At 43.5% G+C, this 18,013-nt stretch overlaps 2 protein-coding genes across 5 annotated transcripts; one reads left to right on the top strand and one right to left on the bottom strand.

The window, feature by feature from the left end:
* Window positions 1-297: 297 nt before the first annotated feature.
* On the bottom strand, window positions 298-1,513 carry LOC110536335 (isotocin-neurophysin IT 2). The gene is made up of 3 exons (XM_021622072.2): window positions 1,310-1,513; window positions 839-1,043; window positions 298-738 (listed from the first exon to the last, which is right to left on the bottom strand). Exons 1-3 carry the CDS (start codon window positions 1,427-1,429, stop codon window positions 599-601), a joined length of 465 nt encoding a protein of 154 aa, XP_021477747.1. The 5' UTR covers window positions 1,430-1,513; the 3' UTR covers window positions 298-598.
* Window positions 1,514-3,635: 2,122 nt separating this feature from the next.
* znf366 (zinc finger protein 366) lies at window positions 3,636-17,271 on the top strand. 4 transcript variants are annotated; one of them, XM_090191093.1, is made up of 8 exons: window positions 3,844-4,018; window positions 6,864-7,892; window positions 9,373-9,540; window positions 9,823-9,973; window positions 10,286-10,372; window positions 10,659-10,850; window positions 12,242-12,351; window positions 15,899-17,271. In XM_090191093.1, the coding sequence occupies exons 2-8, from the start codon at window positions 6,868-6,870 to the stop codon at window positions 15,975-15,977; spliced, it is 1,812 nt and encodes a 603-aa protein (XP_090047219.1). In that variant the 5' UTR covers window positions 3,844-4,018; window positions 6,864-6,867; the 3' UTR covers window positions 15,978-17,271. The 4 variants fall into 4 exon arrangements, with proteins under 4 accessions (XP_090047220.1, XP_090047218.1, XP_090047219.1 ...); XM_021622070.3 differs by having other exon boundaries at window positions 12,177-12,351; XM_090191094.1 differs by lacking the exon at window positions 10,286-10,372 and having other exon boundaries at window positions 3,636-4,018.
* The last annotated feature ends 742 nt before the right edge of the window (window positions 17,272-18,013 follow it).

The following is an 18,013-nucleotide window of genomic DNA, read 5'->3' as shown; positions in this document are numbered from 1 at the left end:
ATAAACGAGTCATCCCGCAGCGTTTGTGATTATACCCTGATGAAGACAGCTTGGCTGTCGAAAACTTAGTAATTACATTGTTGCATTTGAGCTCCTAGAGTGTGCGGCTCTCTTTAATTTTCAAGTTTTCTGCTCCGCTAGCCAGCACCTCACCTAAATATTATTTTTCTTCTAGATCATTCAAAAATAACCTTACAAATTATACACTTAATGTTAGCTGTTAAACCACAGGTTTCTGATGTAGATGTTAAACAACTGGTAATTGTTTAGCTGATAGAGAAAACTGCCTAAACCATGCACACTCTCACGTTTTATTAAAATACACCTGTGGACTCCTAACACTTGTAAGATTAATGATAGCTATTCCTATACATACAGTACATAAAATATATTAGTATGGAATAGAAAGGCAATCTACAGAGGAGTACACAGGTTCCAATCCAGTGAGGTTGCCTATAAACTGAAGGAGGCCAGTAAATGGGTGTGTAGGTGAAATAGATTAATTAATCAATGAACTACAACTAGGTTACCTTGAACTACAAATCCTAACAACCAATCTCTCAAGTGACCCCCATGGAAACCTGGCATCATTGGCAGCTCATTGGTGGACTCGATGAGGAGGGGTGTGGCCAGCCATGTGAAGGAGCCTGAGGAGGGCGTCATCGCTGCCCTCTGATTGGCTGATTTGATTGTCGCCTTCCTCCTCTGCCAGACAGGATTGGTCCGCACTGCAGCCCTCTGAGATACAGAAAGCAAAGCATTTTATCCACCACTATATTAGAACCAGTGGAATAACCATAGAAATCATCCCAGAAACATGACATTGAAGTTTCCTTACCTGAGTCACAACAGATGCCTGGTGCAGCGCAGCGTCCTTCTTCAGATCCACAGGGTCTCCCTCCTGCCTGACAGGGGGTGGGCAGGTAGTTCTCCTCCATGCAGCGTGCCGTCTCTGGGGAGCCCATCCAGCAGCCCAGCCCTTCCCCACAGCAGATACTGGGGCCGAAACAGCGGCCCTGCTCCCCTGGCCCACACAACATGCACTGCAGGAGGAAAGAAGGGACAATCGGGTATTAAGTTATACAATCATTCAAAAACATTGATTCTTATCAACATTCTTACTCCCTTTTTTCACAGGGAAGGTCAAATCTCAGAATTCAGATTCTTCAGAATTCAGTGCTTCTACAGAGCTTCACTTTCAGTTCCTACTCCTCTTGATGCATAAGACAAATCATGCCTGCTGTTTACAATACACATACGATTTAAGTAGTGTAGATCTAGATTCTAGACAGATACAGTTGCCACTCACCTTACGTTGTGGAGAGTCCATGACGGACCTCTTGCCCCCGATGGGACAGTTGGAGATGTAGCAGGCTGAACAGAAAGACATGAGGAAGAATAAACACAAGAACACAGCGGCTCCAGTCATCTCTACTGAGAGAAGAGGAATAGAGTACAAGTCGAATGTGTTTCTTCGTTTCGGAGTGACTCCCTGGTGAATGTTGAAGTTATGTATCTTCAGTAGCACCCAGACCTCTTATATACCCTCTCCCCTCTCTCCCGGGGAGTGACACGGACCCCTGACATCCACTTAGGGTTAATTAATGAGCCTGTCTTACTCACCCTCCCTCCTGATAGCACTGGCCCCTGGCTTGGGCTTGGCAGATGCCTGGCCAGTAGTACAGTCATACAGTGAGTGGCCTGGCGCGGCCTCAGCCATAGAGACAATCATTAGTGGAGGGCCTGTGTCCGTGACTATGCATGTGAAAGAGGAGAGGTGTCAGAAGAATGAGACAGACGGGAAGTGTTTGGTGTGTACATTGGGATGGGGGGGATGTGTTGAACCTGAACCTATTATTAGAGAGATGACGAAATGAGATGGTGATTGTGAGGCAATTAGTGTAGAGCAGTGTATTTCAGTGTTAGCTAACTATCTGACAGACTAGTTGGCTACATCCTGTAGATGGTTCCAGTTCAAGGATTGAGAAAACAGCACCATGTAGTAATGGGATAAGAAGACATATTTGTACCTACTGAGATTATACACCATTTCATCGACTAGATTCAGTTGCGGATTAATTTTTGCTTGAGCAGAGGGTCGGTGGCCGGAACACAATTACAAATCATTTGTAGACTGAAAATTGACCGCAAGAAGCCCAAACAGATAAAATGTTTGACTAAAATGTAATCATTTCAAACATTGTTTATATTTGTATATGATCACGTGTCTCTGTATTATGCGTGGGAATACTAAAAAACATTTCTTAAATTATAATCACTTGGAGCTGATTTCCCGGTATGTCCAACAATGAAAATTCCACTCCATTTTTATAATTTAAGTGATTATTATTATTATTATTGCTCAGAAGACTTGGGGGGCCAAATAAAACCACCCATGGGCCAAATTCAGCCCAGTTGGTGAACCCTGCACTAGGGGTTATCTTATTAATGCACTTTATGAGCTTTTTATTGGCTACACACATTGGCACACTAGCACACACACTAGCACACACACAAGCACACACACACATACACACACACACACGATATACCTGATATGTCACCTTAATAAACTTTCTAATTCCTCATAGTAATTAGTACACATTGTCGAGGTCTTAGGTTAATTGATTAACCGAGTCCGTTAACAGAGACAACGCTAATCGGCTTCCTATTAGAGACTTTCACTCTTCCAATGAGATGAGCTCAATTAGTGCCTTCCGGTTTAGTCATCCTGTACTGATGCAGAAAGGCAGGGTGAATATATACGCAAATTGTGGGGGAGGAGTTTACGTCGGATGATTGGTGCATACACGTGTCATAAGATTTATGTGATATCACAGTTTTCAACCTTTAAGAGCCAGTACCCACTATGAAGAGTCACTGTGCGTAAAGACAAGTAAAGGCTGGGTGTTGCTTCCAGGAACATGTCTATATGCTTGTGTATTGGCCTGACTGAGAGAGTAATGATGGACCAGTTCAAATATGTTGTCTATGCACACTTCATCACTTTTAAAGAGTATTTGAAATGGCCCAACTGAGCTCTTCTCCCATGGTGCAGTGGGGTTATCCTTCCCACATGTGGCTGTATTGACTCACTACATGTTACACTGTCATACATGAGCCAACTCAATCCTTCTGTTAATGCTGAATAAAATCTACCCATCACTCAAGAGGCTAAAGCAGACTAGTTGAACAAAGGAATACCTTGAAATACTCTAATATTCCTAGTCATTACGTTGATACCCTAGTATATGTGTAGATCAGACAGAGCTTCACTTTGATTTAGACGTGCGTCTAAATGACTTGGAACACTGTCATGTCATCAAGACACTTAAATGTTATGTCATAACCGTGAGCATTCACAGAGCATGCACCAGCTTCACATGACAACATATTCATTACCTTTCTGTGGTGGTTCCTAATTGGTCAATTAAATCATCTATGCATAATTGTCTTTCCAGCATCACATTTTTTCCACACGTCCTGAAGCCATTATTGCACTAACTAACGTCACAGATGTTATGTTTAAGCCGTGTGAATCTAGCATGTGAGGCGTAATCTGCAGGATGGGAAAAACAGGGTTGTGAAAGTGATTCCCAGAACTGTTGGTGTTGGCAGTTGAAAACTCCTCTCCTGGACTTCCATGCTTGTTTACAAATGCACAACATTCAATCAGCATTGTACTACTATTCAATTGTTTAAAACAAGCCTCATCCAGTCTCTCCCAAAGCTGTGTAAATCCTTATTTTGTAGAGAAATTGAGATGTCTATCTAGTGTTTCCTTATTTTTCAGCAGGAAGGCTTGTTGACTTCCTCTCCCTCCCTTCCTTCCTTCTCTCCGAAGGTACTCATCTGAAAAATGAGAACAAAGCGATTGTTCCTGTTCTCTTTCTTAAGTCACATCAAATGCTGTCCGTGGATGGGTGGCTCATTGTCAGGACAGCAGCAGGCCAGAGAGATTGTTACAGGAGCTGGAATACAGCCTAACACAGCTACTGCACAACCGCTGGACAGAGAGGTGAGTCTCTCAGGTCCAGCTGAGGACTAACAGGGCATGGCATGACATGAGGGTGATGGGGGGGCTTTTGTTTTATTGTCTTAGTTGTGTTGTATTGTTTTCACTGGGGATATACACTGGCAGGGCAGACAGAGAGAGAGAGGAAGAGACAGAGTGGTCTTTCAGTACTGCACCGTTCTGTGTAGAATAGATAGTAAGGGCATGGTTCTGGGGAAACATTTAAAAAATGTTGAGAAACTGTGTGTTGCCTAAATAGAGATATTGTAAGTACTTGTGTATCTGACAGTACTGTGTGTGGAGCAGAGTAATGTAGTGAACGTATTTGAGGTGATTCATGAAAATGAATAGAGAAAGTGTTTGAATATGCATTGACATCTGGTTGATAATGAATTGCTTGAGTGTCTGACAGTCAGGTACATGTGACTGGTTACTTGTCATCTGTTTGCATTTGAGGAAACATTTGATTTAACTGGTTTTCATAATATCGTAATATGTTTATATCGCATACTTTACATCATGATATTTTTTATACACTGTGACTGGAATAACACATTGAAGCTTAGAGTAGCCCATTATTAAGTGTCTTTTTATTAACAATAATTGAATTGTGCCCTAATCTTTATCCTTGATAATGACCATCACCATCCCAATCCCTATCAACATTGGAAGTTCTCAGTGTTTTGGTCTGTAGATTGATAGCAGTTCAGAGAAATAGCACACTGTATTTACATAACTGGCATCATTAACAATTAACCTTTTACAGCAGTGGGCTAAAAAAAAATTACTTTGAAACCGAAGTATACAGCTGACACACATGGTTATGGGCAACAACAAAAAAAGAAGACACCTGTACAGTGTCAGATATACAGTGCATTCGGAAAGTATTCTGACACCTTGACTTTTCCTCATTTAGCCTTATACTAAAATGGATTAAATCGTTTTTTCCCCCTCATCAATTTACACACAATAACCCAAAATGACAAAGCAAAACCAGGTTTTTAGACATTTTTGTAAATGTATTGTAAATAAAAAACAAAAATATCACATTTATGTAAGTATTCAACCCTTTACTCAGTACTTTGTTGAAGCACCTTTGGCAGCGATTACAGCCTCGAGTCTTCTTGGGTATGACGCTACAAGTTTGGCACACCTGTATTTGGTGAGTTTCTACCATTCTTCTCTGCAGATCCTCTCAAGCTTTGTCAGGTTGGGTGGGGGAGTGTTGCTGCACAGCTATTTTCAGGTCTCCCCAGAGATGTTCGATCGGCCACTCAAGAACATTCAGAAACTTGTCCCAAAACCACTCCTGCGTTGTCTTGGCTGTGTGCTTAGGGTTGTTGTCCTGTTGGAAGGTGAACCTTCACCCCAGTCTGAGGTCCTGAGCACTCTGGAGCAGGTTTTCATCAAGGATCTATCTGTACTTTGATCAGTACATCTTTCCCTGGATCCTGATCCCTGCAACTGAAAAACATCCCCACAGCATGATGCTGCCACCACCATGCTTCACCGTAGGGATGGTGCCAGGTTTCCTCCAAATGTGGCTCTTGACATTTAGGCCAAAGAGTTCATTCTTGATTTCATCAGACCAGAGAATCTTGTTTCTGATGGTCTGAGAGTCTTTAGGTGCCTTTTGGCAAACTCCAAGCTGGCTGTCATGTGCCTTTTATTGAGGAATGGCTTCCGTCTGGCCACTCTACCATAAAGGCCTGATTGGTGGAGTGCTGCAGAGATGTTTGGCCTTCTGGAAGGTTCTCCCATCTCCACAGAGGAACTATGTAGCTCTTTCAGAGTGACCATCAGGTTCTTGGTCACCTCCCTGACCAAGGCCATTCTCACCCGATTGCTCAGGTTGGCCAGGCGGCCAGCTCTAGGAAATGTCTTGGTGGTTACAAACTTCTTCCATTTAAGAATGATGGAGGCCACTGTGTTCTTGGGGACCTTCAATGCTTTGTCAATATGGGGTATTGTGTGTAGGTTGATGAGGGGAAAATGACTTAATCCATTTTAAAATAAGTCCGTAACGTAACAAAATGTGTAAAAAGTCAAAAGGTCTGAATACTTTCCGAATGCACTGTAGTGTTGAAATCTATTCAATTATGAGTTTGCATTCCAATATTACACTTTATTTGACATTGAAACACAATATTTTGTATCATCTTTATTAATAATCAAATTCATTCCACCCATGAGGCCAAATAGAGCGCTTTTGGTCATTGACTGCAGGAAAGGGCTACTAACAGTATTGTCTCGTCCTCCTTTAGCCGAACTGCAGAAGTTGAACACTTTATTGTTTGATTGTCTGATTCCCTCTGTCACAGCCAATCTCCTGTGTCCCTCCCACTTACTGTCTTCAGCTCATAACTACAAAAATGCCAACACTAATCCAATCATTCACACTCTATAGTGGATGGAGTTGGTTGGCTCTTCTTAAGCAGAGTATGCAGATCTACAAAGTGGTCAATTTGTTTGGAACTTGTGCTTCTCTAGAGCTAAGTAAGAAATCTAACACAGCGTTGTAGTGGAGGACAAAAGGAGAAGTGCCCTTCCACTAATCCATGCAAAAAGATGAACAAAGCAGAGAGAGGAGGAGAAGTGAACGTTAGTTCCTGTTTCAGAGGAATGGAGGGTAGAGGAAGAAGGGATGGTAGTACAGAAGCGAGAAGTGACAGGTTATAACGATGTAACAGAGGACAGCGATTAGTGTTGTCACGGCTACCTGTGCAGTAGGTAGGTAACCCAGAAGGACTGGTTCTCTTCCTCAGGTGTTGGAGAAGCATGCTTATGGTAATCATATTGTAATGGTTGACATACATAACTGATATCTTCTGTATATTTCACCATGCAGGTAAATGATGGACACAGACATGCTAGGTTTCAGATCAGACAGGAGGAGTCCTCATAGGGAAGACCTGAGACCTGTCTCTCACCACAGTCTTTATCTGAGCCCACCCCCACTCTACCTGAACCCGACCAAACTCTCCCTCTTCCCGACCAGAGAGGCCTACAGCCCCCTGACTCACCATCTGCCACGGGGCTCTGAGGGCATGCATTACACCCAGAGGGAAGGTTCCCAAAAACGCAAAAGAAGGCCACAAAAAATGGAGGGTTCCGAATCCCCTACAGGAGACATGGAGGAGGTGGAGCGTCGAGGCAACACCAAGACTGTTGATCTCAACCACCTTCCGTTCTCCCCCCCTCCTCGCCCATGTCTCCCTCCCTCTCCCATGCCCATTCAAGGTATGATCGACCTGAGCCGGCTCCAGCTGCACCACAGGGCTATGTCCAGATATGAAACAACTATGGGCCTCCCATTGCAGGTGAAACAGGAACCACTCAGCCCCTCACCTTTGTGGCCTCCCTCTCCTCTCCTCCATCACCACCCTTCTCCCCTATTCTTCCCCCCTCTCCACCCCAGCCTCCTCCCCTTCCCCTTCTTCATGCCTGGGCCCATCATGCACCTCTCTCCTGGAGCCTTCTACCCCGGAGAGGCACCACGACCTAGTCGGCGCAGCCCAGACAGAGGGCCCCGAGGTGGGATGACCAGCGCTGAGAAGCTGGGTCTCAACATCCACATCGACGACAGCTACCACGTAGATGTAGGAGGAAACCAGAAGCGTTGGAAGTGCCGTACATGTGAGAAGTCATACACATCTAAGTATAACCTGGTCACACACATCCTGGGCCACAGCGGGATCAAGCCTCACAGCTGCCATCTGTGTGGGAATCGGTTCAAGCAGCTGAGCCACCTGCACACTCACCTGCTCACCCACCAGGGCACACGACCACACAAGTGCCAGGTGTGCCACAAGGCCTTCACCCAGACCAGCCACCTGAAGAGACATATGATGCAGCATAGTGACGTGAAGCCGTACAGGTCAGTAATGGCACCATCTTAGTCTAGATTAGAGTTACTGGAGTTAATAGACTAGAGTTACTCTTTATTTAGTCTAGCTGAGAATTAAGAAAATTAGTTCAACAAGGACCTTACATTACATGCCTAGTCTGTGACTCAAACGCAGACCAAGGATAGAACAAACTTAGACCTGTCCATAAATTGTCATCAGTATGGGAGAGTGGGGTAAGTTGACCAATTTTTTTCCTTACATTTTTTCATTCAGCATCACTCCATCAAGGGATATATAGTATTCTTTCTAACAAAAGTATCTACATAGACTCAGTTTTCTCAGTTTATTAGGTACATCACCCAGTTCACGAAAATGGCTCACTCCTACAGACAGTGAGTCACGTGGCCATGGCTTGCTATATAAAGCAGGCAGACAGGCATCGAGGCATTCAGTTACTGTTCAATTGAATGTTAGAAGGGGCAAAAGAGAGACCTAAGAGGATTTGAGGTATGATCATCGGTACCAGGCGTAATGGATCCAGTATCTCAAAAAATGTCCACCCTCATGGGACTTTTCACGCACAACAGTGTCTAGGGTTTACCGAGAATGGTGTGACAAACATAAAACATGCAGTTAGCGGCACACCTGTGGGCGAAAACAGCTTGTTGATGAGATGTCGAAGGAGAATGGCAAGAATTGTGCAAGCTAACAGGCGGCCCACAAACAGGCAAGTAATGGCGCAGTACAACAGTGGTGTGCAGAACGGCATCTCGGAACGCACAATTAGTCGGCTCTTGTCACGGACGGGCTATTGCAGCAGACGACCACACTGGGTTCAACTCCTATCAGCTAAAAACAAGAAGAAGCGGCTCCAGTGGGCACGCAATCACCAACACTGGACATTGAGAAGTGGAAAAACCTTGCTTGGTCCGACGAATCCCGGTTTCTGTTGCATCAAGCTGATGGAAAATTCAGGATTTGGCTTAAGCAGCATGAGTCCATGTCCCCATCCTGCCTGGTGTCAATGGTACAGGCTGGTGGTGGTGTAATGGTGTGGGGATTTTTTTCCTAGCACACATTAGGTCCTTTAATATGAATTGAGTAATGTTTCCATGCCCTGAAGAATTCAGGCTGTTCTGGAGGCAAAGGGGGGTCCAACTAGATAGGGTGTACCTAGTAAACTGTCCACTGAGCGAGGTTCTACCTCGAACCAAAAAGGGTTCTCCTACGGGCACAGCCGAAGAACCATTTTGGAACCCTTTTTTCTACGCGTGTAGAGACCACAACTGATGTATAGAGCAATCTTAAAATGATTTACTTTGGTTTAGATACAAGCTTCATGAAATCTCTAACAAAATAAAACATTTTTTTTTTACCTAACTTGCTTATCACTTTTTCTATGTGGTTTCTTCTTTCACAGACTCCATGACCCCTTCCTAAATATTTGGTCAAATTATTAATTTTGTTTATTGTTTCTACTCCTCTCCTATCCTACCCTCTCTTCTCTAGTTGTGGGGTGTGTGGGAGGGGTTTTGCCTACCCTAGTGAGCTGCGGGCCCATGAGCTGAAGCATGAGAAAGGCCAGGAGAACGTGTGTGTGGAGTGTGGTTTGGACTTCCCCACTCTGGCCCAGCTCAAGAGACACCTGACGGCCCACAGAGGTCCCACCCTTTACAGGTATGCCCAGAAACACCCGATGGGCTGCACAATACCTCGTGTCTGTTACCCCTATTTCTGCTTGTAGATATTTTACATTACCACCACTGGAAGATTTGTGGGTTTGACAGTAAAAAAACAACAACAAGCAGGTTATCAGGAAACTGTTACTTTTTGGCTAAATCCAGGACACATCAGAGTGTGAGTTTTCTGTGTAGAATTATAGTTCTATCTCAATTCCAATTCTCATTCTATTTCAATAGTTTTCTGTCCAGGTGTAGCAAGTGTCTGTTTTTTGTCCAGGTGTAGTGAGTGCCAGAAGAGCTTCCAGTACCCCAGCCAGCTGCAGAACCACATGATGAAGCACAAAGACATCCGGCCATACATCTGCAGCGAGTGTGGCATGGAGTTCATACAGTCCCATCACCTCAAACAGCACACACTCACACATAAGGTAAGACTGGGTGGGCTTTTCATACTGCCCGCGTACTGCTGTCCACTAATGTCAACATGTGTGTTTAGAGGGACGTGTCTTTGCACGGCTAGGTTGTGTTGTGGAGATGAAGTGTCTGTGGGTCAAAGGGCTGTTAAGGCTTTATCTGTTGACAGCATCAGCTGGCTGGTGCCATGACACGTAGCCTGCATCAAGGGCCTTTACATTTGTTGACATTAAATGGTTTTGTTATGGGGTATACGTACATGACAGTATGATGACTTTCATACTACAAATTTCACATCATTGTTTTTGCTTCAAACTGTCTTTTAGTACTACATGGTGAAGCCAGGACAAAGAGCAGCTCTCCTCAAAAACCTTGAGCCCAGCAAACAGACAAATGAGACTTTAGAAAGAGATGTGAGTGCATGCTACAGTAACCGTAGCTACAAGTTCAGTCATGTAATATTGTGAGAATCCTACAATTCTGCCTTTTTCAGACGATACAAGGCATCCGCTCTCTTTTTGTCATGCCAACATGTCTGTCTTGTCGTTCTTGTACCTGACGGCCTTGCTTGTCAACATGTAAGAATTTTCCACTCTGATGGTTATTTAGACAAACAACAATTAATTAAAACATTATACCTCCCTCTCTCTCCCTCTCTCGCTCTCGCTCTCGCTCTCGCACTCGCTCTCGCTCTCTCAGGGGGTGAAGGAGCACAAGTGTCGTATCTGTGGTCGGGAGTTCACCCTCTTGGCAAACATGAAGCGCCACGTCTTGATCCATACTAACATCAGGTCTTACCAGTGTCACCTCTGCTTCAAGAGCTTTGTCCAGAAACAGACCCTCAAGGCCCACATGATTGTCCACTCTGACATTAAACCCTACAAATGCAAGGTGAGTGTTCTTATGGTACAATATGTTGAGCAGAGCGCTAGAGACAGTTTCATTTATGACATTTCAAAATCAACTGCAACAACTCCTTTTATTAAAGCCAGGGTATCTTTCCTCCGACACATTGGTGCAGCTGGCTTCCGGGTTGAGGGAGCAGTGTGTCAAGAAGCAGTGTGGCTTGGCGGGGCATGTATCGGAGGACACATGGCTCTCGAACGTCGCCTCTCCCGAGTCCGCGCGGGAGTGGCAGCGATGGGACAAGACTGTAACTACCAATTGGATATCACAAAATTGGGGGGAAAAAAAGAACAAATAACACAAACAATAGTTTTATTACTATAATATAAAGTCTAGAGAAGCCAATAGACGCTCTGAAGCAGCTCAACACTGTTTCTGAGTGTCTGTATGACCTTGTTCACTGATTAAAGAGTTGAGACGATGAGGAGAATGTAGACAGAGAGAAGATTTGGCAGTGAGATCCCTCCTCTTCCATAGGAAGGATATCGCTGCACAAACTGCCTCTCTAACAATGGCCCCCAGCCTCCCCGGAGATCAGGCCCCGCAAATAGATTTCATCTCGCTTTCTCTGCTGCTGGAGGGAACACTTCCTGTTTTCTCACGGTCCTCTTGGACAGTTTACAGTCCCTCTCTCCTCCTGAAGGAAACCCTAATCAAAAAGAATACAGAGGAAGGACAGAGCAGGAGTTGCCCTTCCCATCCCTCCTCTTCTGGCCCTTTCTCTCTCTCTCTGTCTGTCTGTCTGTCTGTCTGTCTGTCTGTCTGTCTGTCTGTCTGTCTGTCTGTCTGTCTGTCTGCACACATACGTTCACGATTGCATCCAGCTCCTATTACAGCTCTGAATGAGGATTCGTCATCTAACATGTTAGTTGTTTGATAGAGAAGAAAGTTTGATAAGTGGACACAGTTCTAGACTTGCCGTCGTTTTTCTACCCTTGAATGGTGTTTATACCAGGAAGTGCTATGATGTGGTTTGATGAATAATGGAATTCCCAAATTGTAATCAAGGAATGTGTACACAAACTATTTCAATAGTTGGTATTCAATGCATTTGTTTGAGGAAAAATTACAATAATTCTTTGCCAAAATGCTGGTTTGGGTTTATCAACTGATTGTCTGTTGCTTCCAAGCACATGCCCTGCTTTCCTAGGAGCCTGATGAAGTCTTTTAATGCCGAAAATAAATCTGTTCCACATTCTGTTTGTTCTTCAATTCATGTGCCTTACTGGTTTGTCCGTGAGCACATATTTTATTTTATTTTATTTATTATTTATATTTATTTATTTTATTTTTGTTCTTCCTTGTTTTCAGCTGTGTGGGAAGGAGTTCAACAGAATGCATAACCTGATGGGCCATATGCACCTGCACTCTGACAGCAGGCCCTTCAAGTGCCGCTACTGCCCCAGCAAGTTCACTCTGAAGGGGAACCTCACCCGCCATATGAAGGTCAAACACGGGATCATGGACATGGGCCTGAATGCAAGAGGTAAGTACTCCAGGCTATGGATACATGCATCATATGGTTCCTCCCTTTCTGCAGTGAGACTTTCTATAACCTTCCTACCCTGAAGCTAAATCAAAAACAGCCAGTCAAATTGGGATAAACAGTTCCTTCGGAAAGTACTTTTCTACATTTTGTTAGGTTACAAACGTATTCTAAAATGTATTGAATTGTTTTACAATACCCCGTAATGACAAAGCAAAAACATATATATTTTTAAATGTTTGCTAATTTATATAAATAAAAAAAACTGCAATATATAATTAACATAAGTACTTTGTTGAAGGACCTTTGGCAGCAATTACAGCATTGAGTCTCCTTGGGTATGACTCTGCAAGCTTGGCACACCTGTATTTGGGGAGTTTCTCCCATTCTTCTCTGCAGATCCTCTCAAGCTCTGTCAGGTTGCATGGGGAGTGTTGCTGCACAGCTATTTCCTGGTATTTCCTGCTATTTTCTGGTCTCTCCAGAGATTTTCAATCGGGTTCAAGTCCGGACTCTGGCTGGGCCACTCAAGGACATTCAGAGACTTGTTCCGAAGCCACTCAGGCATTGTCTTGGTTGTGTGCTTAGGGTCGTTGTCCTGTTGGAAGGTTCCCCAGTCTAAGGTCCTGAGCGCTCTGGAGCAGGTTTCATTAAGGATCTCTCTGTACTTTACTTAATTCATCTTTGCCTCGATCCTGACTAGTCTTCCAGTCCCTGCCATTAAAAAATATCCCCACACATGAGCCTTTTACTGAGGAGTGGCTTCCGTCTGTACACTCTACCATAAAGGCCTGATTGGTGGAGTGCTGCAGAGATGGTTGTCCTTCTAGAAGGTTTTCCCATCTCCACAGAGGAACTCTGTTGCTCTGTCAGAGTGACCATCGGGTTCTTGGTCACCTCCCTGACCAAGGCCCTTCTCCCCCAATTGCTCAGTTTGGCCCAGATGGCCAGCTCTAGGAATAGTCTTGGTGGTTTCAAACGTATTCCATTCAAGAATGATGGAGGCCAGTGTGTTCTTGGGGACCTTCAATGCTGCAGACATTTTTTCCTACCCTTCCCCATATCTGTGTCTCGACACGATCCTGTCTCGAAGCTCCACGGACAATTCCTTCGACCTCATGGCTTGGTTTTTGCTCTGCCAACTGCCAACTGTGGGACCTTATGTAGACAGGTGTGGGCCTTTCTAAATCATGTCCAATCAATTGAATTTAACACAGGTGGACTTCAATCAAGTTGTAGAGACAGCTCAAGGATGATCAATGGAAACAGGATGCACCTGAGCTGAATTTCAAGTCTCATAGCAAAAGGTCTGAATACTTATGTAAATAAGTGACATCTCAATCAACCAGACAGGTCCTACAGGCCCTCGTTTTGTCGCACCTGGACTACTACCTAGTAGCACCAAAGAAGGACATAGGCAAATTGCAGTTGGTCCAGAACAGAGCAGCACTTAGATGTACACGGAGGGCGAATGTCTTAACATGCATGTCTATCTCTCCTGGCTCAAAGTTGAGGAGAGATTGATTGCACACTATTGGTCTTTGTTGTATTATATATTGTATTTTATGTTGCATTATATATTGGATTGTGTATTGTGTTATATATTGTATTATACTATATTGTATTATGTATGTTATTATATATTGAATTATATTTTGTATTATGTATTGTATTATATATTGAGTTATGTATTGTGTTATGTATTGTATTTTAAATTGTATTAGGTGTGTCATGTATAATATGTATTTTCTTTGTTGTGTTTTGTTTCCTGTTTGGACCCCAGGAAGAGTAGCCTCTGCCTTGACAGCAGCTACAGTGCCTTGCGAAAGTATTCGGCCCCCTTGAACTTTGCGACCTTTTGCCACATTTCAGGCTTCAAACATAAATATATAAAACTGTATTTTTTTGTGAAGAATCAACAACAAGTGGGACACAATCATGAAGTGGAACGACATTTATTGGATATTTCAAACTTTTTTAACAAATCAAAAACTGAAAAATTGGGCGTGCAAAATTATTCAGCCCCCTTAAGTTAATACTTTGTAGCGCCACCTTTTGCTGCGATTACAGCTGTAAGTCGCTTGGGGTATGTCTCTATCAGTTTTGCACATCGAGAGACTGAAATTTTTTCCCATTCCTCCTTGCAAAACAGCTCGAGCTCAGTGAGGTTGGATGGAGAGCATTTGTGAACAGCAGTTTTCAGTTCTTTCCACAGATTCTCGATTGGATTCAGGTCTGGACTTTGACTTGGCCATTCTAACACCTGGATATGTTTATTTTTGAACCATTCCATTGTAGATTTTGCTTTATGTTTTGGATCATTGTCTTGTTGGAAGACAAATCTCCGTCCCAGTCTCAAGTATTTTGCAGACTCCATCAGGTTTTCTTCCAGAATGGTCCTGTATTTGGCTCCATCCATCTTCCCATCAATTTTAACCATCTTCCCTGTCCCTGCTGAAGAAAATCAGGCCCAAACCATGATGCTGCCACCACCATGTTTGACAGTGGGGATGGTGTGTTCAGTGTGATGAGCTGTGTTGCTTTTACGCCAAACATAACGTTTTGCATTGTTGCCAAAAAGTTCAATTTTGGTTTCTGACCAGAGCACCTTCTTCCACATGTTTGGTGTGTCTCCCAGGTGGCTTGTGGCAAACTTTAAACAACACTTTTTATGGATATCTTTAAGAAATGGCTTTCTTCTTGCCACTCTTCCATAAAGGCCAGATTTGTGCAATATACGACTGATTGTTGTCCTATGGACAGAGTCTCCCACCTCAGCTGTAGATCTCTGCAGTTCATCCAGAGTGATCATGGGCCTCTTGGCTGCATCTCTGATCAGTCTTCTCCTTGTATGAGCTGAAAGTTTAGAGGGACGGCCAGGTCTTGGTAGATTGGCAGTGGTCTGATACTCCTTCCATTTCAATATTATCGCTTGCACAGTGCTCCTTGGGATGTTTAAAGCTTGGGAAATCTTTTTGTATCCAAATCTGTCTTTAAACTTCTTCACAACAGTATCTCAGACCTGCCTGGTGTGTTCCTTGTTCTTCGTGATGCTCTCTGCGCTTTTAACGGACCTCTGAGACTATCACAGTGCAGGTGCATTTATACGGAGACTTGATTACACACAGGTGGATTGTATTTATCATCATTAGTCATTTAGGTCAACATTGGATCATTCAGAGATCCTCACTGAACTTCTGGAGAGAGTTTGCTGCACTGAAAGTAAAGGGGCTGAATAATTTTGCACGCCCAATTTTTCAGTTTTTGATTTGTTAAAAAAGTTTGAAATATCCAATAAATGTCGTTCCACTTCATGATTGTGTCCCACTTGTTGTTGATTCTTCACCAAAAAATACAGTTTTATATCTTTATGTTTGAAGCCTGAAATGTGGCAAAAGGTCGCAAAGTTCAAGGGGGCCGAATACTTTCGCAAGGCACTGTAATTGGGGATCCTAATAAAATACTAAATACGTATCTCTGTTGTGATATGTGTCTCTGTTCTCCAGTGTTCAGCAAATTCAGATTGTATCATGTGTCTCTCCTCCAGTGTTCAGGCGGCGGGGGCGGTTCTGCTTGTCAGCCCCTCTGGGTCTTCGGGCCCGCTCCAGACAGGAAGAGCCTTTTGACCTCTCCCAGAAGCCCCGGCCACCGCGGCCCAGCCTGAGCCTCTCCCAATCGGACGGGGAGAGCGTGGAGGATGAGGAAGACAGCCTGTACAGGAGGAGCCAGTACAGTCCTGAGGTCTACCAACACCACACTGGGGGACAGGGGTACAGGTCTGAGACAGATAGACAGGTGTATGGACAGGACATGGAGACAGGTGGACAGAGGTACAGGTCTGAGACAGATAGACAGGTGTATGGACAGGACATGGAGACAGGTGGACAGAGGTACAGGTCTGAGACAGATAGACAGGTGTATGGACAGGACATGGGAACATGTGGACAGTTGTACCCGCCTAGGGCAGGTGAAGAGGTTTATCAGCCTGTGTCAGAGCCAGGTGATGCAGAGGAAAAGGTGTACCAGCGTGTGACAGGTAGACAGATGTATGACTCCGACTCCGAGCTGGGGGGCCAGCTGTATGAACAAGAGGCAGGTGGACACCACATAGGTGCCAATGTGCGTTACCCTGGGTCAGGTAATAGAGGGAAACATGTGTACCACTCAGATTCAGAGTTAGATGACCAGTTGTATAAGCCTGACCCTGACCAGCTAGAGATAGGTGACCAGGTCTACCATTCTGACGCAGGTGAAGAGATGATGGACACACCTGAACCATGTGAAAGAGACTACCACTCAGACCCAGGTGTTTATTATCAGAAACCATAGGGCCTGATGAGGAGAAAGAATAGGATTTGGTGAGAGCTGGAAGCAGGGTAAAGGAAGAACAGAGGAAGAAGCATAGACATTCTTAGCAGGAGGAAAAGGAGTAGGGAATAGGCTACTGTGCTGAAGAGAAGAGGGTCAAGAACCATTCCAAAAGGGGTGGGGAGATATTTAAGTAGTACCTTGAACAAGCTGTGAAGCGTGTTGTATTTCAGACTGATAGGACTGACAATACTTGTGCATGTGAAAATATGTGTCTTTAAGAAAATGTTACATTTGCATGAAATTGTGATGTAAATAAAATGAAAATGGTTAAGAAAATATGAAAATATTTTGTCCTAAATTGTTACTTTTTAACTAGTACTTTTATAAAGCCAATCTGTAATTAATGAGCATGGGATTTCAATGTGATAACAATCATTTATCTTTTGTAATGGTAGTTTTAAATGATTTTCTACTGAACGTTTGAATTAGTCTGTAAATTGTTATTTTGTTGTGTGATGTAATGACTCAACAAAAGTTATTTCATCTAATGAGGGAAGCCATGATTTTGTGATTTCTTATAAACGCTTGAGTGACTGACTTTGAAATAAATGAGTGTCTGTAATCTGTATTTATAAAAAAATGAACTGAGATTTTAAAACACAAGGTTGTGTTTAATATTTTCACGTGTAAAGGATAGTGAGAAGGCACACCACAGGGTATTAAGGCTATGGTATATAGTCACATACACCAGATAGATGCTGTAAAATGTGTTGTTTTAAAGGGTCAGCCATAGTAGTACAGCATCCCTGGGCCACATAGGGTATCTGCCCCATATAGAGTTGAGTAGTAGCCTATCTGTAGTCCCTTCCTGTCTTATCAACTCCACAGCATCTTTCAGTATGACTCTGTCAAAGCCTTGTGTATATGGTGAAATGTCCTGCTGATAATTCAAATCAAATCAAATTGTATTAGTCAAATGTGCCCGAATACAACAGGTGAAATGCTTACAATCCCCTAACCAACAAACCAACAAAGCAGTTTAAAAAATATGGATAAGAATAAGAAATAAAAGTACAAAGTAATTAAAAAGCAACAGAAAAAGAACAATAGTGAGAATATATACAGGGGGTACCGGTACAGAGTCAATGTGCACCAGTTAGCTGAGGTAATATGTACATGAAGGTAGAGTTATTAAAGTGACTATTGCATAAATGATAACAACAGAGAGTATCAGCAGTGTAAAAGGGGGGGTGGGCAATGCAAATAGTCTGGGTAGTCATTTGATTAGTTGTTCAGGCATCTTATGGCTTGGGGTAGAAGCTGTTTATAGAAGCCTCTTGGACCTAGACTT

This window comes from Oncorhynchus mykiss, chromosome 11 (assembly GCF_057628025.1).
Source record: "Oncorhynchus mykiss isolate SJ-2025 chromosome 11, ASM5762802v1, whole genome shotgun sequence".
Classification (NCBI taxonomy): domain Eukaryota; kingdom Metazoa; phylum Chordata; class Actinopteri; order Salmoniformes; family Salmonidae; genus Oncorhynchus; species Oncorhynchus mykiss.
Note: the sequence above shows the minus strand (reverse complement) of the source record. Positions and strands in the feature narration are given on the sequence as shown.